This window comes from Rhinolophus sinicus, linkage group LG11, assembly GCF_036562045.2.
Source record: "Rhinolophus sinicus isolate RSC01 linkage group LG11, ASM3656204v1, whole genome shotgun sequence".
Classification (NCBI taxonomy): Eukaryota; Metazoa; Chordata; class Mammalia; order Chiroptera; family Rhinolophidae; genus Rhinolophus; species Rhinolophus sinicus.
Window position 1 is genome coordinate 58,894,857 of NC_133760.1, and position 22,330 is coordinate 58,917,186.

At 40.9% G+C, this 22,330-nt stretch overlaps 1 protein-coding gene and 1 long non-coding RNA gene across 2 annotated transcripts in view; one reads left to right on the plus strand and one right to left on the minus strand.

Annotated features, from left to right (window-relative positions):
* LOC141567573 (uncharacterized) overlaps positions 1-22,330 on the minus strand; it is a 58,948-nt gene that overhangs the window by 13,600 nt on the left and 23,018 nt on the right. Inside the window, exon 3 of the long non-coding RNA XR_012490337.1 lies at positions 117-192. This is a non-coding gene — a long non-coding RNA (uncharacterized LOC141567573). The remainder of the gene's footprint in view (positions 1-116; positions 193-22,330) is intronic.
* MRPS33 (mitochondrial ribosomal protein S33) lies at positions 2,832-10,502 on the plus strand. Its single transcript, XM_019749871.2, has 3 exons — positions 2,832-2,974; positions 6,976-7,217; positions 10,148-10,502. The coding sequence occupies exons 2-3, from the start codon at positions 7,003-7,005 to the stop codon at positions 10,251-10,253; spliced, it is 321 nt and encodes a 106-aa protein (XP_019605430.1). The 5' UTR covers positions 2,832-2,974; positions 6,976-7,002; the 3' UTR covers positions 10,254-10,502.

Below are 22,330 nucleotides of genomic sequence, written 5' to 3' on the forward strand. Positions count from 1 at the left end.
CATACCAAATCTGAAATAAAAGTCTATATAAATTTTTTGTAGATTAGTGTAACGTGAAAAATATGACAGTCTCTTAAATAATTCATTTTACATTTAAAATAATCAGTGTCACTAACCTCTGCTGCTTCGGCTCTTCAAAGATGCTTTCTTTTCCAGATAACGATACATCTTATGGATAAGTATTGAGAATAGCTGAAAAAAAAAATGCTTATGTTTAAAAATGTGGGAAAAAATTAAGGGCTCAATATTTTCTTCAATGCTGGCTTTGCTTTGTTCACAGAGCATGAAAGGGACATGAGGATTAAAGGAAATCTACTATTACTCCCACATTCACACTCACACATCTGATTTCAAAAAAATCCCAGTATCCAATTACCATATGTCTTATAGTCATACGTCACCTTACCTGGAATATGTGTAAGAGGGGAAAAGACAGGAATCCTAAGAAGGGTTTATAGTGGATTGATTGGTCATTAAAGGAAGCTTCCCCAAAAATATGTTGAATTGCCCCTTTGTTTGTCATCCTAGAGAGTTTTATACCCTGGGTGAGGGATATACCTTTCTTTTGTAAAGTGAGAAAAGAACTACTGTAAATTCAGATGTACAGAAAACCTACATGATGCCAGGAAAAAGTATTTATTGGGGACCTATAAATTAATCTACTTAAAGGACTAAGTACCCACCTGCCCCTTGGACTATGCCACATAATAAGAACTTGAAGTTGATGTGAGCTTTAATTCCTGCTCTGTCTAATGGCAAGGAATATTTGCCATAGAGTATGATGAATAATGAAATTGCTCACTGCAGAGGCTTTCTCTTTTGCCACACCTAGAGTACGAAGTGTATTTTACATTACGATCCAATACACACATACTGTTTCATGAAACAGTAATTACCCTCACTACATGCGATGCATTCTGATACTCCCTATTCTAATGTCTTTCAATGCTGCTCTCAACCTACTAAATTGATTTCATGACTAACTAATGATTCATGGCCCATGATTTTAAAGCTCTGAGCTATAAAAAATAGAAATATGTAAGGCAATCTCTGACATAAAAAGTGTCCTTAAAGAAGCCTTGGCTTGGAGGTACAAACAGGTAAGCCGAGATCTACAAATCAATGTCCATAGGAGGTTAAACTTTATTCTGTTATGTTGGTTTGCCTACCCTAATATTCAAATATTTTCCCAAATATTCTATGGGCCAATATCATAGGCTTGCTGTTTCCAACACTTTGGCAGATTGAAAAATGTCCTCCAAAGATATCAAGTCCTAATCCCTGAAATTTGTAAGTGCTACTATATATAGAAATGGGCCTTTAAATATATGAATAAATTAAGGATCTTGAGATGGGAAGATTATCATGGATTACTATATCTATCTATCTATCTGTCTATCTGTCTCTGTAAGAGGGAGGCATTAGGAGATACGAGGAGAAGGTGATGTGAAGAGGAAGCAGAGAAATTGGAAAACACTAGCCTTGAAGATTGGAGTGATGTGGCCACAAGTCAATGAATGCTGGCAACAACCAGAAGCTGGAAGCGTCAAAGGACTGATTTTACCCTAGAGCCTCTGCAGGGAGCATGACCCTGTCAACACCTTCATTTTGGCCCAGTGATGCTGATTGTGGACTCCTGGCCTCCAGAACTGTGAGAGAATAAAGTTCTTATATTTGTAACCACCAAGTTTGTGGTATTTCTGTCACAGCAGGCTCAGGGAACTAATATAAACCCCATGAACTTGACTTACTGAGGTTCACAGTACAAACGGCCCAGAGTACGTAGCCACCTGTAATTCTTTATTCCTTGCTATGTTTCAAGAAAGAGTTATGGTAGTACAGAGAGTCACAAAACACACTGGTAACACAAATAATAACTAGGAGAAAAAGGAAAAACCAACAACAGATATACAAAATAGAGCCAACGTTTACGCAAATATACATGTAACAGTTCTAGCCATGAGTCCACTGCAAATTTGGCTCTAGACTTTCTAACAGCCAGCATGAAAAGGAAGCCTCCTGGTTTACATGATTCAGCGGCCATTACATAAAAACAAGCCAACACCCCTGAAACACAAAAAACAAGGTGCAATTTGTTTTTTGGACTGAGCTCTGCAAAAAAGGTGAGGGATACTCACTACGCCATGTGTAAATTTAAGTGTAGTGAACCTCTTACCCCAGCCCAAGTTTACATGGCTACTTACTATATAATAGATTGATAACATCAAAACTTAAGTTGATAAAAGCAAATTCTATAGCATAGATTGATCACGTATCAAAACATAATGAAATTCTGCAGGAGCAAAGAGGGTGTCAATAGAATACCTTCTGGGTATATGGTTCGGGCTGATTTGCTTATCTCTAGGGTGCATTTTAGATTATTTCATACAATGCCGATGGGATGTGGAGGTGATACTATCGGGGGATGAGTACAGACGCAGAAGGAAAGGAGTGTGGCACCCCAGGTGGGTCAGAAGCCTCTTCAGCCTCGACAGTCAAGCAAGTCCCTTGAACATGTCAAGGTCTAAGCTAGACGCAAAAACAACGAAAACTCCCAGAAAGTGTGAAGAGGAAAACGAAAAAAGAAAGTGCATTTCATCCTCCATCACGTGGCACACAATTGCCCGGGGCTTCAGAAACGTTTGGGGCAGCTGTGTAGCCATTTCTAACAAAATACAGTTAGCGAACCGCGCAGCACCCTCCAGGAAAGCCAGACCTTTCCGTCACCGGAACCACCAGCCCCTGAGTCCCTGGCACACACGGAGACGCTAGCCTTACTGCGCAGGCGCCAGCCTTACTGCGCCGGCGCCAGATCTGGCGCTAGTAGTTCCGGTCTTCCACTAGGGTTCCCCTCTAGCCGCCATGCTGTCGTTTCTCTACTGCTCTCCGCCGCAGTTACTGGCAAGACTTGGAGCCGGCGTGGGGGCGGGCCTTCCGGCCAAGGGGGCACGCGAGAGAGGAAGGTCACGACGAGGTAAGGATGCCCGTGACTTTTGGGGGGTCTGTAGCGAGATGTGGGCGATGGCTGTAGAGGTCCTGCGGAGGGCTGCAACCTTGCAGAGTCGCCAAGAACAGAACGAGTCCATGTAAATATTAACCCGCCAGCTCGGAGGTTTCGCAGGCATCACGCAAACCGCTCGGCCTCTTGCTGCGTAAATGGGGGCATGAAGCAAATGAAGGATTCTAGCGTAGTTTCCTCTCTTCCCGCTTAGCTAGATTTCAAGGCCCCGTTTCTCTGCTCGTCAGACGGCCTTCTGCATCTTAGCTGCGTGTGGGCCATGCGGGTTAACGTTGTTACCAATGTCAGTGATATTTAAGAAAAATATTCGCGAAATACCCCGCCGATTCAAACGACTTGACACTAGTGCTTCATCACAGTCGGTTGGAAGGATGTGGGCATGTTCTTGTTGCACTGAATAAAGCTGATACATAGTCGGAGCCGTTCATGCCTCTACGAACCAGTAAAATAATCAGTGCCGGCCTTTAAACATAGTAAAGCCTGGTGTTTTTTTAAAGATCGTCTTTCTGTGAAACACGTGTGTGTAGTGTGTGAGTTCCTTGAGGCCTGGTTATTTAGGGCAGGCACTGTGCCTGGAGGTTTGCACGTCAGCCTCACAAGGCAGGAGGTATAACTGTCCTCATGTAGTAGATGACAAAATGGAGGCAAAAAATACCTACAGCTACAAACACCTTGCAGCCATTGAAGCGCAGAGGCAACATTCCAGCCGACTTTCTCTTCCAAAGCTGGCATTCTCCACTAACCAGTGGTTTTTGAGACAATAGAGATCGCTCTCTCCCCAGCAGGATTTACACACACACACAAACACACATTTCAGTATACACTTAAAAGTTCCATTGGATTCACCACGGTGACAGATATCCAGGCTAAGAACTCCTGCCTGTCATCTGCACTTTTCAAAGAAAAAAAGGCAAACCTAATCCAAAGCCAATCTTGAAATAAATCTGACCCCTTTAATGCATCAGACCTATTAGAAAATCAAAGAAACTTGCCCTTTGATGCCAAAGTATGGGAATTTTCTTATGCAGGCTTAGCATGTTGTGTTTCAACACATTTGAGTAATTTGTTTTTGCTTAGCATGTTCAACTCCAGTTAATTTTTCTTCATGATAGGGTTTTCTTTAGTTCACATCTAAAGAAAAGTGGTATATTCATGGACGGTGCAGGTGCCTGAGCACTGCAGTATATACCTGAAGCTGAATAACAATGTCAACTATAATTTTATATATATAGTCACAGGACGTGGAGGACAGCATAAGGAATAGAGTCAGTGGAACTGTAACAGCCATATACGACTCAGAGCGATAGTAGATTGGGGGAGGGGAGGTTATCACTTTGTGAGGGATATAAATGTCTATTACATTGGTTTTTACACCTGAAACTGATAAAAAAGAAAAGTGATATAATTGTACCCCTTAGAATGGTTGCATGTGAATAAAAATCTAATTGACATGTAAATTATTTACCTTTGACTTGAGTGCCTTTAACAGGGTCCATATTTTTTTTTAAAGATAAAATTGAAAGAATCTGTAAAAAGGCATACCAGGGTCCTGAAAAGTCCTAAATAAGTCTTCCGAATTTTTCAAAAATTTAAAGCTAGTAAAAACTGGCAATTTGCCAGTTGTAGGACCAATATTTATGGTCAGAACTTTTTAGCTGCATTAGCCTATGGTAAAAAAAAAAAAAAGAAAAAGAAAAGTATACCAAGCTCCTATATCAATCTTTATTAGAACATATGTATATGTTGCTCTTTGGAAGGAGACTACAAAGCAGTAATTGGTAATTATAACCATTTTCAGTTTCCTTCTATTTAGCAAATGGTTCTTTGTTTCTAGTAAGGGATCCAGGTTTGAAGAGGCTTTTTCCCTTTCTCCAACATAAAATATAGGACTTGGATTTTGTGATATAATCAGTAGATTCTAATGAGACCTTATGATTTATGAGCTACATGTCCCAGTAACTTGGTACATTCCCAGGTGGGCATGGAGGTGACTTAGCATCCTGTGATGGCTTCAATGACCACTGTCCCAATGAGGCACTTCTTCCTTGCTACCTGTCAATTACCAAGCTGCTGGTCCCCTCCGCTATTACAAACAGATTTAGGGTTTTGGGGTTTTTTTTAGGTGTCATTTACTGAGTGCCACTGTCTTACTTATTTCTCACAATAGTCCTGCAAGCTTGGTTTCCTAAGAGGAAACTCAGATTTAGAGACAACAGGCCCAGAATAACCCAGATAATAGTTCCTAGGCCACCTTACAAATAACTGATTGTGAAAATAGTATGCAATTTCAACAGAAATCTGTTCTGATGCCCTAATAGCAATTAAGCAAAACAAACTAAAGCTGATTAAGAAACAATTTTGTTGTTGTTGTTTTATCTGATGTTTGGAAAACATAACTTTAAAGGGAGGCAGAGAAAAGATAAAGCATGCAGAGAAACATTTTGTAGCTTCTGACATTTGCAAGGCCCTTAAAGCACTGATTTGTTACTATTTTCTATTATACATTAAACTGTGGTTGAGTTTTTTTCTCATTGATGCAAATATAACCCCAGCCCACCCCCATCCACATAATGGAGCAAGAATTCGGAGGGACGTGAATCTGGGAACTGAGCACCCTAAAAGGAAAAGGAAAAGAGCAAGGCTTGCACAGATCCCAGGTGGGGTGGGGAAAGGGGGGACCAAGAGACCTGGGATCTGACAGTTCTCCCATTGCTGGCCTTCAGGTGGCACTATTGGCCCAAGATTGCTTGGTTTCAGAATGGTAAATGGTTTGAAATTAGCCTCTGCTCTTTCGATGGGTCTTGAAGTGGATGAGAAACATTCCTTAATGTAAACACTGGTTTGGTTTGGTTTTTTTTCTCTTGCAAGAACTATTTTGAAATTTACTCAGCACCACTGGTCTTTTGTATATTTCTTCCATTGTTTTGTAAAAATAGGTCTATACCTTTTTTCTGTTTGGAAATCAACTTTTCATCCCAGCTGAACTATCCCCCAGGATGGTCTTTCAGTCAGCAAAGATTATCATCTCACTACAAAAATTTCACATAAATGATCATAGTCTGCCAACAGGTACCCCTACATCTGAACTGGAGTGGTATGAGGTAGTGTTATTCCACCAGCAACATTCTTGACTTTTATGTATCACCTATATAATTTTTGATATATATTAGCTGTAATTTTTGCATATTACAGATATCATTCTTATACCAATTTCAACATTCTATGCCTTTGAAGAAAAAAGTTACTGTTTTCAGCTCATAGGAACTTAACCAGTTTGCATTAAAGCACAACATATAACATGGAAGATAAGACGAGTAACATCACAATTGCGAAGTGCCTTCTATTCAGGAATCAAATTAATCTTTTGAGCTGTTGCGCTTATTTCTATACGACTACTGTCTCTGTTTGTTTTTCCCAAATGGCTCTCAGTCTCTAGGCAGAATTCAATCCAGCAACCTAGAGGCTAAATGACCTCATAACTCATTAGTAGTTCTCAGCCATCTGGAGCCCTTGAGGAGAACAGTATTCAAAGAGCTGATAATAAAGACAACAGCAAAATTATTTCTCTGCCATGATTAAACCTTTAGATGGCAAGCAGTCAGCATGTTTATTCTGCAGGTTGCTTAGGTGGGTGTTTTCTGTTGGTGTAATAACAATGCAGTGGTAGGAAAACGTGTTTCTCGGTCCCCCTCTAGCCCACAAACAGGTAAGCTGACTATCAGTAAATAACCTAGTGAATCACAAAACAGTTCATTGTGAAAAGGGCAAGACAGCCAGGGGGTAATAGTCTGCAGAAGGAACTAGCCCCTGGGACTGTGGGTATTTCTCAGTTCCAAGGCATGTCCTGCCCACAACATGCGACAGGTGTGACAGGTGTTTCCATCTTCCAAAGTGTTCATTAGATAATCCAGGAATTTCTTACACTAATCTGTTGATTTTCTTCTCATTTTCTGTAGGGCCTCTTGCCCCTTGCTGCCGCAGAAATGTCCTCACTTTCAGAATATGCCTTGCGCATGACTCGTCTGAGTGCCCGGCTGTTTGGTGAGGTTGCCAGGCCTACTGATTCCAAATCCATGAAAGTGGTGAAACTGTTTAGTGAGCAGCCTTTGGCCAAGCGGAAGGAGACTTATGACTGGTATCCAAATCACAACACTTACTTTGCCCTCATGGGGACACTGCGTTTTCTTGGCCTCTACAGGTAATAACAAAAAAAAAAAAAGTAACCTGTAAGAGATTTTTTTTTTTTTTTCAGTTAGTAGATAAGAAAAGGAAAAAAATTAGCCTTTCTATCTTTATGGGTTTGTAGCTCTCATAATAGTGCCCAGCTAGTTCAAAAGGTACAATTTGGGGGGGTGGAGAGGAAGGCTTTCAAAATATCCATAATGAGCATACCAAAAATAAAAGGAAACATGCACTTGTTGGAAGACAAAATTTAATTATGTCTGAATCGTGACGTAACACTGACTAGATACTGAGCTACAGAGAGCTGCTTAAGTAGCCATTCGTCTAAGAATTCTAAGGACGCAGAGGAAAACTGGTCGAAACCGGAGCAGGTTGGTGTTGGTCAGATGAGAGTCCTGCCCCAGGGCTGGTCAGCTTCGCAGCTGGTGTGGGGGAGCCTCCTTTCTTTTCTGGTGGCAGTTTTGTTGTAGTTCTTATTTCCTTCCACCCTCTCCTGGCATTTTTGATGCACTAATTTGGCCCAAATAGATACTAGTTCACGTTTAAGAGTAACATGTAAAGCGAACAGAATAGAATAATAACATGTAATAGAGTAGTGGGCTGTTTCCAGCGTGCGTTTGTGTGTTTGTGTATGTATCGGAAGTGGAGCCTAGGGCTGTATACTGCTCTAGAAAGAAAATAAGTCAAGTACCTAAGTGATCATTTTCTTTAAAAAAAAATGACTTAATTACCAAATAATACATGCTCATTATAAAAGAATTCAAATGTAGTGCCTAATTGTATAAAGTTAAAATGTCTTTTTTTTAATTTAACATGTTTTAATTGGACTTCTTTTAGAGCATTAATTGAAAAATTAATTTGGGACTGTTCACTCCAAAATAATAAAATTAATAGTTCTTTCCAGATAGCTAAAGATTGTACATTTATTTACACAACAGGTATTTTTTCAACTACCTTCTGTGTGTCGGCACTTAAGATGGGCACAAGCAGGGAGTAGCAGTGAACAATATAGATTTTCTTAGTATATTATTAGAGGTTATAATCCATGACACATTTTGAATTTCTGGAAATGCTTTTGGGGCAATTTCCCTTGCCAGCAGTCTAGGCTAAGAAAATAAAAATTAATTTTTATTATGACCCAAAATAAAATTCCACTGAAAGGCAGATCTCCTGAGTAGAAAATTATAACCCATAACAAAGTCACATTCAGCTATTTTAATGTACCTGTTTGCTGCCACTCTCCATTTGTTTGAAAAATAAAGCCTCGACTATCTTTGGAGACAGGAAAGAATACTTAGCATTTAGTTATCTGTGGAAAAACCCAGTTATTTTCATAGTAAATGGTGCCTCGACGCAAGGCCTCCTGTGGGATCAGGCAGGATGAAACTAGACAATCTTTAATAAAGAAAACATTACTCAGAGACCTGCAAAGGCGGGGAAAGCACAAGTTCTCGTTCGGTCTAGCAGGTACTTGGGCTGTTTCGCATCAGAGACAAAGACCCCAGCCTTTGGAGCTTTCCTTCTGGCTGGTGGACAGGAATGGAGGATGGCGGGTAGAAGAGGGGGAAAAACATAGTCAACCGGTAAAGTATGTGGTATGTTACCAAGTTGAACGTGCTATGGGAAGAAAAATAGTAGAGCCGGCTGAGCAGGATCAAGGGATGCTGATGGCGCTCGGTGGGCGGGGAGAGGACAGGTCCCAGTATTAAACAGGACAATCAGGGTCAGCCTGATGGGGAAGATGAGGGTTAAGCTGAGACTTAAAGGTGCTTAGTGAGCCCAGCAGAAGAGCTATCAAGGCAGAGACAAGAGCAGAGCAAAGGCCCTGAGGCCAGCGAGCACCTGGTGTGTTCAGGAGCGTGCGGGCCAAGGGCTGAGCTGTAGGAATGCAGGCAGCTCATGAAAGGCCCACGGGCTGTGGTAATGACTGGCTTTGCTCTGGGTGAAATGGGGAGCCATTCGCAGGGTCGTGAACAGAGGAGTAACAAGATGTGACTTACATTTTAGAAGAATTACTCTGGTTGCTCAGTTGAGAATAGATTATTTGGGGCAATCATAACTAATCCCAAACAGGTCTGTTGTATCCGTCCTGTTCATGGACTAAAACAGCGTACTCCATCAAACCAATCTGTTTTAAAACAGCCAAGGGAGTTAAAAAATTGGGCCCAGCAAACCCCTCTCTTACACTGAATTCATATACCATTGTTGTCCACACTTTACAGATGAGGAGACTAAGATGCAGAAAGGGAAGGTCACACAGCTACTAAACGGTGGAGCTGTGATTTGAACCCAGGTTCCGATGGGTTCCAGAGCTTACATGTGTAAACACCATACTGCTCTTTAGGTATCTCATCCTAGAATGCAGACATTTTTACATACTGTAGGCAGCCTGCACCTTGTAACCCATCCACACGTACGTATACTCCTGGCTGCCTTGACCCCTAGAGCGTCTGTCTTGATTTGGCTTCCGTCTGCCTGAGCCTTTCCCCTGCAGCCTTTTTGTGTCCATCCTCCACTGCCATTAAGGCAGCTTCCTCCACACCTCTCCCCCTTGTAGTAGGTGCTAGTTCTTGGGGCTTTCGGGGTCTCAGTGCAGCTATTGAAGCTTATACCCACGTTCTGCTCCTCTCAGTGTTTTGTGTTATAGGGAAATTCCGGGTAATTATTAGTGTTGTATCATAGTTACATAGGTTTACATGGCTGGCCTTGGAAGGAACCGCTATTGGTGACACTGTTTCTGTGAGGGGAAACTGTGACTTCAATGTGAACTTTTGGAACACGGCGCATCCGTCTGTTGGGGACTCCCTGTCCTTTCTGTTCACCAAGCCGGGCACGTGCCCTGTAGATGGCAAGGACTGATGAGCAGAGCCACCTGAGGGGACAGTGCCAGGTGGGCGTACCTTTCCAGGCTGGTAATATACTGGCTGTCTTTCTCTCTCCATCCAGAGACGAGCATCAGGACTTCAAGGATGAGCAGATGCGTCTAAAGAAGCTTCGAGGAAAGGGCAAACCAAGGAAAGGAGAAGGGAAGAGAGCAACGAAAAAGAAGTAGTGTTGGCCCATCGGGAGAGAAACCTTCCTCCTCAGCGACAGAGAGCAGAAGATGTATTTATGCCTTTTCTGTATGAGGGGCGGACGCTTCCTAAGCGGAAGAGTTTCTGCTGGAACACTCATCTTGGGGGTGAAGTCTGATCCAGTTTAGTTGTGACTGATGTTTTGAACACATTCTAATTCTGCGCAATTGTTTTGGCCTTGGTTTACCTCATTCTCTAAAGAAATGAATACATAAATTATTGTTGAATGGCTTGTTTGGGGTGAGTGGGCTGTTGGGGAAGTGAAGGGGAAAACCCTGCAGCCCCCTCACTGCTCGCTCTTGCGTCCCCAGGTAACCAGCCCTACGTCTTTCATCTCTCTGGCTGTTCAGCCGCCGTCTCCGCCACCAGGCTCACAAACTTGATGTGCCTCTCCACTTGCTCCTCTGAGGACAGCCAGTAAGCTAGGTTTGTGGAATAAAAGGCTGTACCTGGTGAGAAAGTATTAAGACTCTGCTGCATAAAAGGTAGTGAGCCCTAGTGATACTGTGATGAGTAAGAGAAATAGTCTCTACCTGGTACAACTTTCAGTCCCGTGGGAGAGACTCATGTAATTACATAAATACAATTGTTTTAAATGCTACAGAGGAAAGAGCCAGACTCCTAGAGAGGTGCATGGATTGATGGATTGATCCAGAAAGGTAGCAAGAGTCTTAAACCTCAGTAGGGAGTTTAAAGAAGGCCTCCCTAGAGAGGTGATATGTAAGCTGGCTCTAAAGGATGAATAACACTGAGGCAGAACAAAATGATGGGGAAGGTGTTTGAGGCACAGAGAACACCTAAAGTAAGAGAAAGCTGTCCTGTTCAAGGAATTGAAAAAAGACCACTAACTAGTACTGGCTGGTCCCAAGAAAACAGGCCACACCATGAAGGGCTTTGCAAATTCTGTGAAAAACTTGGACTTAACCAACTGAACCAGAAATCACAGTGTGTAAAATGTTGTTTCTATGAGAGAGGACTGTTAGATACATTTGAGTAGCTAGCTGCTCATTTTATTGTATTCTCTCAATGAGCTTCCGGGAAAATGAGGGCTTGTCTAATTTTTTTTTTTTTTTTTTGCAAGAGTTGCTCTGACGATCTCTAACACTATCTAATAAAATTTTTAAGGACTTTTTATTGTGGTAAAAAACATAATTTATCATAATCATTTTTAAGGTGGCAAAGTCACTAGGCATGTGAAAATCACAAGCGGATATAACACTTTGGGGTTTAAGTAAAGGAGAAGAAAAGATTAACTCACACAAATTTGATTTATATACAATCTTTTAGAAATACATTTATTATGTAAAACTTGGGATAACTCAATTCTCTTTTTTCTTTGGCCCTCTTCCCTTCCTTTAGTCTCTGTTAGCTCTTGGTGGGAGACCAGTGGGAGTAAAAACATGAATTTCTTTCTCAGTGGCACAAGACATACACGTGTCAACCAGTGTGACTCCATTAGGGCTCTACCATTCGGACGAAGTGCTCAGCACCCCGCATCAGGCTGGGATGCGTCCCGGGCATCGGCATTTCCAACAAGTGCTCCCACATGATTGATGGGCCCTCCTACGCAAGAGAATCACTGTCTTAGGAATTCTCATGGAACCAAAATTGAAAGAGAGAAACCCTGGTTCCAAGATACTTAGCGAGCCACCGAATGCAAGCATCGAAACAACCTTGTGCCTGGGAATGTATCAAAGATGTTTTGAATCAACTGTAAATTGTGACATCCTCATCACTAAGTTTCAGCTTCTGATTTTATAATCCTCGCCAATAAGCTCACACATCTCATTTTATTCTGAGTCCTTGGCGTTAATAATTGCTAGTACGACCTCATAAGATCTTGTCTCTGCAGTGGTCTCTGGGGGGATGTTCACAGAGGTGGTAAGGATACCCCATTCCCTGGGTGCTCAATTCCAGCCACGTGGTCTGCTCCAAACCATCTGTGCGGGTTGGTTTGAAGGCATCACAGAAACGAAGGCATGACTAGAATTATTAAGGTGAAAAATAATCACTTGATCTTTCCTCCTCCTTCATTAGTCTTATGAAGTCTCCCCACTGCATTTCACAACCAGCATTAATAGCAGGGAAGATGAAAGTGAAAACAAGCTCAGTGATCTCATTTGAAGACTGTCTTTCACACAACAGGTGGGTCCCTCCAGGATTCTTTTTGCCACATGGCCAAACCACTCACCAGTACCAGCTCCCCAAAGAGGGCAGGGCAACTGGGTGATGTGTGGAAAATAGGAATAAAAATCAGTCTAGATCATCTACCCAACTATGACTGCCCAAAAACATGATTCCAATGTTCTGCAAGAACAACTTTTATGATAAAAAAGATTATTTTTTATCAAGAACATTGTCATGAATTCAAAACAAAGTATCTCAACTGATACAGCTATTTCTCACTAAAAATTAAACACCTGAGAAAGCATCAGAGTAACTCAAAATGGTAATTTGGGTTATGTTTTTCTAATTGTTATTATTCTGCAGGAACCCCAATTTTAAATTTCTGCGAGTTCTGTGTTCCCTGCGTTTCTTTCTACCTCCCCTCACAGACCCTCAGACTAAGGAGCTCACTGCTGCCCTGCTGCCTTCATCCACCAGAACTGACCGGGCCTGCCTGAACCTTTTCCTTAATCTTTCCTGCTGTGCTAGCTCCCATGTCACCTGAACAGGTGACCTGGATGAGTCACCCCTGATCGAGGCTTGGTCAGATACAATGCAGAACCTTTCTGAAAAGACACAGTCTCAAAAGGAGAGGCTTGTAATACTTTTTATTAACTTGCTCCTGGCATAAGACAAATCTGTTCTCCATCTTGCTCCTAAGTCGAGCCAACCAACCGGCCCAGCTTAAGTAGGCAATAATTTACAGTGTTAGAGCCTTTTACTCAAAGCATAGCGCATGGACCCCCCGGGAGCTTGTTAGAAATATAGAATTGCAGGACCACCCCAGATCTGCACGTTAACAAGATCCCCAGATGCTTTGTATGCACAGGAAAGTGGGGAAAGCAAGGGCTTAGATTTGTATTAACCTTCAGAGTCCTCACAGATCAGAGTTGTACCATGGACCCAAAGGCAGCCTTTCTGCCTTTACTCATCCAATCCATTATTCTATCTGGAAATGCCTTCCAAACTAGCTCATCAACTTGGCAAACTCCTACTCATCCTTCAATGCCCAGCCCAAAGATCACATCATTGAAACCTTCCTGATCCCCTGAATCAAAACTAATCATTCCCTCCTCTACATTCTCTTGATACTTTACATCTATATCCAGTATGTACCATTATTAGAGAGTCTTCATACCATGTTTTATGCTCACGGCTGTGTCCCCGACAAGAACGTGAATTACTGAAAGGCCCAGCCCAGGACTAAGAACAGGCTCAATAAATGTCACATGAAAACTACCTTTTGATCTTTCCTTCCATTGTTTCAGAGTCATGTAACATTATGCCACCTGAAAATTTTCACGTTGCACCCTTTAAACACTAGTAAACTAGTCTTACATCTTTGATATGCTAATTTATAGTAATGATTCAAAAAAACATTTCCGTTGGCCTGGAAAGCATCTCAGAGCCTACATTTCGTTGGGATAACTATTTCTGACCCCTTTCCCTCACACATACCCCTCTCCCACATTGTAACATATCTATTGCTGGTGAAAAGCCAGCTTGTACAGCAGATACTTTTTTTTGGGGGGGGGGAATAAGTAGTATAATAAAAGGAATTATTATATGTAATCATTTCTACTGAGCCTGTCTTGGTACCTCTGATATTTTCTTACACATAGATAACTGATACTGCTGAATCAGTTGTGAGTAAACAGCAAGAAAACAGTAAAGAAAGTAGAGCAGAAGGTAAGTAGTGGTCCAAGAGTCACAATAATTAATAGCTGTATTCTTAAGACAAACACAGCAGAAAACATGCAGGTAATTATGAGGCACTTAGAGAGTTGGCATAAATCCTCAGATTAACAATGAACTCTTGAAAGACTATGTGGTCATGTACCAGCCTGCATGAGATAACACACAGTCCGAGACTCACTGGCAATGCACAGAGGCAGTTATCATTGCTCTGTGCTGGTCAGCGATGCACAGCTACAAGCAGCTCATGGTCCTTAGGACTTGGCCAAATGGCCCACAGGCTGGTCTTAGCCATTGGTCACATTTATTGTGATCGGATGGTTCTGGCAGTGGTCATTGAAAGACACTATATGTAGGTGAACTTTTGCTTTCTAAAGTGGCCCTTGCAATATTTATCAAGAGGTTAAATATGAATATCCTTTGACTCAAGAATTCCATGTGTCTGCAGCATAGAAATACAGATACAAATGGACAAAAATGTTCATTGTTTTTACAATGGAAGAATGGAATATGTAGGAAGCAATCTACATATTCATCAATAGGAAAGTTATTAAATAAGTTGTACTACATTCATACCTTGAATATTATACAACTAGTTTTTAAAAAGAGACATATACGTATAAGTACTGACATGGAAAGTTGTCAATGATATAGCATTAAGAAGATCAAGTAGCAGAAATTCTATTATAATATTATGAAACCCCTTAAAAATTATGTGTAGAATTATATATACAACCACATACATATACATATATTTGTATGTGCATAGCAAACGTTTGGAAGGCTACCCACCAAACTGTTGCTGTAATTATGCCTGAGGAAAGCATTGAAAGAAGAATAAGAAATCATTTTCTCTTTTACAGCATACACATTTTTGCATTGTTTGAAATTTTTAACCTAATTTTGACAAAATTTCATTCATTCACTCATTCATTCATATCCGTATGAACTCATGGATTCTGTACTATCATTATTTATTTTGATGCTTAAATTGTCCCATATTTGGCCAGTGGGAGCCCCTTTGAGCTGACACCTACATCCTTTTGACATGTCCCCTTTTTCTTTGGCTACAAGGATGACCACCACATGATTGTTTATAATAACAATAACTTCGAAGCTACCTAAATGTCTAAACAGGTGTAATGTGTTAAATGAAATATAGTCATGTAACAGAATATACAGAGGTGCTATAGTGGTTAAGAACAGATTCTAAATCCAAGCTGACTCAGTTTGAATTACAGCTCTTTGAATTACCAGTCATTACAGATGTGGCGCTGGGTAAGGGACTTGCCTTCTATGTAACGTGCACAGCAGCACCTTCCTCACTGGGCAGACATGAGGAATAAATGTAATACATGTGAAGCACTTGGAACAGTGCCTGGCATATAATAAGCACAATATAAGCTTTAGCTGTTACTATTCATGGTATTAGCCCATCAAGAAAAATGATGTGGAAAAAAGTAAGATCTTGGTAATATGCCAAAATGCTAACAGTGTTTACACTAGGTGATGTGTGTGACTTCTTATAATTTTCTTGCCTCTTTCAGTTTTTTTAATTTTTCTACAATCAACATCCATGACATGCTTAATTTAAAATGTTTTAAAGAATAATAAATGCTACTGGAGCAACTGAAGAAAAGTAGATTTTTCCTTCCCCAGGGCACAGACACAGAATAGTCAATGTTGTATGACTTTAGGCAATGTTGTATGACTTTAGATTATAATATCTTTATCTATGTAGTGACTGCCTTATTAAATATAAGTTACAGAGGCTTGTTTAAAACTATAACAGTTGTCACTTTTTAGATTCAAAAAGCTAACTCTTTAGATACTTTTCCTGTAATTAGACAATGTGCCAACAGGTGGCGGTAGTGCCTCATTTTTGGCTGAGTCATTTGACCTGAAAGGATTTTGCTACACGTAAGTGTTCTGTTATGTTGAGATATGTATGGTTTTATTCTTTGCAATGTTTTAATTCTTTATTAAAATCTCTTGACTTAATTGAGTATGGTAGATATGACATGTACCAAGATTAATTTTTTAAAAAAGAAAACAAAAAAATTAAGGTTTTCAAAAGAAACTCAGGTAAGTCAGAGATAGCCGAGTCCATACTGCTTAGACAATTTGATTAGCTTGTCTTTCTAGTAATTCTAATCAGCCTGAAAGCTCCAGACTCCTTCCTGTGCCTCTCCTGAAATGCATTTTTCATGTGGTAAAGAAGAACAGCAAGAAAAGCTGCCCTTGTTAGACTTCGCCTAATTGCAGGATTTCTAAAATATCCAAGTTTTAGAGCTACAAGTAACCTGAGAGGTTTAGTCAAAGCCCTCATGTAATAGCTGAAGAAACTGCATGTCAAGGGCTAGGTGTTTCACAATGGGATTTATAGATGATGTAATACAGAATTGTACACCTGAAATCTATGTAATTTTACTAACAATTGTCACCCCAATAAATTTTAAAAATAAATTAAAAAAAAAAAAAAAAAAAGAGCTAGGTGTTTTACCCAAGATTCCTTGGAGACAGAACTAGATCCCAGGTTACATAGGGACTCTTCACAAACGTGCTCAAACAAGGCGCAAATGTTGATTTGTGAAATTTACAGTCACTTTATAAGGCTGGATTTACAAAGCCAGTTCTTTACAAACCAAGTAATTCCTCTTAGTCATTATGCTTGCAGTTCTGACAGGTTAAAAAATAAACTCTAGGTAATAGCAGTTAGACCAGTCACTTGGGCTTTTCTCCAAGGGGGAATGATTATGAGGACATACATTATCATTTCAACTAAAAAATAAATGTGCTTGCTGAATTGCTAACCAATACAATATTTAAATAATCCTCAACGGTAAAATAAAAATAAGCAGGGCCGCGGTATAGATAAAATGTTATCAAGCGCAAACGTCAGCCTTCCTCACACTGTGTTTCAAGTAGTCCGAATGCTTAATCTAACTCTGATATTCCTCTTTTCATTTCAGAAGAGGAACTCCCACCTTCCTCTAAGTTAGACCTCACACCCCACCCCCCCACCCCCAGAGCTCACCTCAGGGCCCGAGGTTGCGTTTCACACTGGCCTGCTTCTGTGTGCGACAGGGACACATCCAGCGACTCCTGGGCACTCGCGCCAGCTTTCCTCCAGTTCTCTAACTCATGTGTTTCTCTCGGTTCCATTCTGCAACCCACAGCTGTCTACTGAACTTAGGGAAGGTCTTACGTCATCAACCCCAGAATCCACGATTGCTACAAACGTCTTCGAGAAACTCAGAAAAAGAAGAGAATGGAGAACATGAGCAGACCTCAAGATCAGTGTGAAAGTCCACCTTTCCGCTCAGGAGATGGACTGAGCGGAGGAGATGGACTTTCTAACACCTCCGCCCAGCCACCCCACCGTTCATGACGGGCCGGTCACAGGTGCTTCTTTCACATAGTCTCATGGAAGTTCGCAATCCAACTGGTTCCTAATAAAAGCCAGCTGTGACTTCTTCGGAATATTAACTTTTGCATTCTCTGAGCTGATGGGTATATGCTCAGACTGTGGGAGGGGATGCATTTAGAATAATTTATGTATATTCAATAAAAGAAAAGAGGAGGGAAAAGATACTAAATTCTGGGCTGGAAATAACTTCCTACATTAAAGAAAAAAATTAAAAGATGCAAGAGTTGAACTGTACCAAATATTTACCCTTGTATACATCAAAAAGATATATGTAGGTTTGAAATACAATCACATGAGGGAAATACTAAAACAAACATTATGGACTAAGGATTAAATGAGCTCATACAAATGAATTTTTAAAAAACCTGTAAAATAGACAATGGGTAATGAATAAATAATGCACATGCAATTGGATAATAAACAATTGGTAAAATGATCAACTTCCCTGAAATCAAATAATTGAGACATAAAATGTCAAATATATGATATTTTGCCTTCCTACCAATTTAGCAAAGATATGTATTAAAATGTGAATGCCTCAAATTATGAAAGTGTGGTGAAATGGGTCCTTTAATATACTACTGGTGGTAGAAATAAAAATTAACACAACTTTTCTGAATAGCAGTTTTCACAATGTGCTTAAAGAGGCTTTCAAATGTTCTACTTTTTGACCCTGTTATTCCTCTTTTAGTTAACCTATACGAAAGTAGTAATCCAAAATACACACAAATAATGATATTACGATGATCAATGCAGCATTCTTTTATGCAAGTGAAAAACTGACATTGAGTTAACATATAATAAATAATAGAAGTCTGTTTAGGCAAATTCCATAAATAAAACACTAGGTAGCCATTTTAAGTGGTGGTTATAAATAATTTTTTTAAATAAGAAAAATGCCTGTCCTGTAATATTAAGTATAAAAAGCAGGGGATAACTACTTTCTAATGCATGAATAAAAAGACTGAAAGGGAGTATTTCTACAGGTTAATAGTTGTCGTAAGTAGGAGGTGGGATTTTAATTAATTTTATTTCTGCTTTTGTATACTTTTATGCATTTTACAAAGTTTCTACATTCAGTATGTAATTAGGAAAAAAGAAGTAAAAGGAGAAAAACCAAAGAACAAAACAAGAAATAAAATGACTGTGATTTTCCCACCCTCCCACAAAAACAAAAATATGTCTTGAGAAGACCCTACAAATCCACCCTCTAGGTCGTCCTCCTGGCCTAATGTTTACAGAGGGGGGTTGGTTTATTGCAATATTAGTGTGGTAAATTGAGAAATGCCCTAGTTCCTGCCACATGACTTTATAGGGTGCTGGGTTCTCTGCAATAACATGCATAATAATCTTTTTAACAATCCCTGCAATTAGGGGGTTGCCAAACTGGAATTGTTACTTCATTTGAGACAGGTACACGCACATATGCACGCACACACTAGAAATTCAGAACCAACTACCCCCTAGAAGAAAAACAGGGTAATTAGTTCTCCTTTAGATGGAAAGATATTCTTCAAAACCTAAATATCAACAGATTTTTGTATTTTTTTTCCCTTCAGAAAGTACGGATCACTAATTGCCACCAGATAGTGGTTGGAAATCAGGTAGACGAGACCATCTCTCAGTGGCATCATAATGCTTTGGACCTTAGGGCAACGAACTAAATTGGTGGCTAATAGGATACAGAGACCCGCTCCGCTTTGGAGGTTGAATAAGCAATGAAGGAAGTTCTCAAGTTGCACTGTGAGAACCAATTTTCTCCAGCAGAACTTAATTACAACTGTACAATTATCAAAACATTTATGGAGAATGTTAACCTTACACCCACTGATGGGTTTCTGGTAAGCTGATATCCTTTAACTGAAATGTTCCCATTGTGTGTGTGTGTGTGTGTGTGTGTGTGTGTGAGAGAGAGAGAGAGAGAGAGAGAGAGAGAGAGAGAGAGAGAGAAGCGAATACTACTGTTTCTGCTCAATATCATCAATAATGTGCTACCCTTGTCTTATAAAGCCAAATATTTTCTCCTCTGGACAAGAATCCAAGTGGGACAGTATCTCAGAGAGCACCTAGTACTAGTCCAGCAATTGTTTTAAACACGAGAAAATCACTTTTCCAAGGTTAAACAACTCATTAGTGATACTGGTTTTACTGAAACCGGGTCTCTGAGCTTGGGTTCCACTGTTATTGTCCCATTGCCTGAGCAGTATGTTATCCTTGGTGGCTTTTCCAAAAGAAAAAACTAAGATATGAATATCAAGATTGTGTCATTGAAGTCAAAGAAAAAGAAAATTCAAGCAATTAACCAAATAATTCCATGGAGGGGGATGGGTGTCACCATTAGTGAAGGAGTCTCTGTTCTGGGAAGACCTTTGGGGCTGACTCAAGACATGGTCCCCACACCAAATACTGCTAGCCATGCAAATAAGGAGTGACACCCACACAGGGGCAGGAGTGAGAAGGAGCCCTGGCCAGGTAGAGACAAACATCAAGGACGATCAAACGATCTGGGGGAGAAGGATGGGAGTGGCTGGCTGCAGGGCTAAGAGCGGGCAGATGTGAGCAGCTGCTTCAGCCCAATGCATTATTAGGAACCGGGTCGTGGGTCTTTGGAGGACTCCAGCGAGGGAAGTGAATGAGCAGTACTTGGCTTTTTCTACACACACACACTCACCAGACACACACTCACCATACACACCACACACACACACTCACCAGACACACACTCACCACACACGCACACCACACACACACACACCATACCTGCACACCACACAAACACACATACACACCACACAAACCCACACCACACACACACAACACACACACACACACACACCACACATCCCACACCACACACACACACCAGGGCACCTTGCAGACTGCCTTAGAGCAGTGCTGATACACAAACACACCCTTTGGCCTCTCCTTTCCAATGTGCAATTTCGCCTCCTTTACTGCTCTGACCTGACTAACTTTTATTTGTCTTTAAACAATTCAAGCAACCACTTCAAGATGCTTTCTTGAGCCCCTCCCACGTTCCCTCCACCCTCACCCAGACTAGGTTGCATACCCCTCCGCTGTGTTCCCACACAACTTAGCCATACTCTCCCCAGGTGCTTTTCCTGCTGCGTGGCAATTGTCAGTCTCCCCTAAAAGGACCATAAGCTGTTTGAGGGCAGGGACCTCATCTTTCCTCTTTGTATCCCAGTACTGAACACTGGGCCTATCACGTATTATTGAGCAAATGAATCTATTCATTGAATGGATGATTACGACCACCTACTTTCGCTAACACTGTGCTAGGTCCTGGAGACATAGCAGGAGGCGAGATACACAGGATTCCTGCGCCTGTGAATCACGTATCCTATTAAGGGACCTTGTCAGTCTAAAGCTTCCTGTGGAAATGATATTCAACATGATGGATAAATGCCAGATCGATCTGATACAATGCAAATATTTTCCTGTTCTACAGTGTTGTTACTTCAATTTACAAGAGACTTCAAGGAGAAACGCTCACCAGGATTAGGGTTTTCTTAGATAAGCTAAATTTTATAAGGAATGCTACCAGAGAGACAACACAGATAAATAGACCTGAGGCTGGCTACTAATCTTCTTTAGCAATATGTAAAAAGACTGGCATTATATTATTATAGTAGAATGAAGCCAGGCATAGCCAAACCTATTTAACTGAATTCTGCTAATTTTGTGTCTGTGACTTACTTAGGAAACGTGACTGACCTGCACTTTGACATTGCACACAGAGAATTAGATTTCCAGAGAACATTAATAATATAATGCACCCTTAAATAGCTTCTTTGTCTTTCATATATAACATCTGAATTTATAATGAAGCTGTAGCTACTTCCAACTTTGGGATCTTTACCTGTGAGTTTTAGCCTTTCTCAGTAGGATGTGTTACAGAAAGTGAAGTTTGATGACTCACTGTCCTATCAGAAACGCATGATTTGGCCATGATTCCGGAAAGAACACTCACCTGACTCACCAGGTACTGTCACACCTTTCAAAAGGATTCCACAGGCTCCAGTTTTAAATACTATGTGTTGTTTCTTTGTTATAATACAGACTCCTGCCTTTAAGAATCAGGCTGAGGAATCGTAATTCACCACTTCTTTTCGTTCACCATGTCCAGATCTTTAGGGGAGAAAAAAATGCCCCTAGTATAAGAGTAGCAGAATGTCAAAATGGAATTTTCAGCTGAGACTGCAAGGCTATAGATACCTGATACCAAAGGGAGTTTTCAAATAGACCACCCTAGAGGAATTTTTCAGTTGATATCTGAAAACTGGTGGCATAAACTTGGTCACGTGAAGCTGCAGGAAAAGAATGCCTCAGCCAGAGGGAACTGCATATGTAAAAGAATAGAGGGGACTGCAACCTAAGAACCTTTTACCCACATTGAGAGTATAAGGGAGCAAATTATTGAAACAAGGAGAACTTGCAGAAAACTGTGCTGTGATTCTGTCTCCCACCCCCTCAGGGGAGTTGTGGGGGTTCATCTCTCTTTATATGAAGTAAGGAAAGAAGACACACAGTGGACTAGTGTCTGAATCCCACATAGAAAAACCTAAAGTCACAGCAGGACTGGCATCAGATGCAGGAGCGAGACAGAGTGGCAGGGAAGAACGGCTGCTCCGGGTGGCCTGCCCTCCACAGCGTATCAGAGCAAAAGCTGCGCGAGCAGTTTTAAGACCACGGTGGCTGCTCCAAGAGCCAGCTTGGAACCATTTCAAGTCCTGCCCTGGA

Coding starts and splice junctions, on each gene's coding strand:
- MRPS33 (XM_019749871.2), top strand. CDS start 7,003: ATGTCCTCACTTTCAGAATATGCCTTGCGCATGACTCGTCTGAGTGCC. Junction 7,218..10,147: donor CGTTTTCTTGGCCTCTACAG/GTAATAACAAAA, acceptor CTCTCCATCCAG/AGACGAGCATCAGGACTTCA.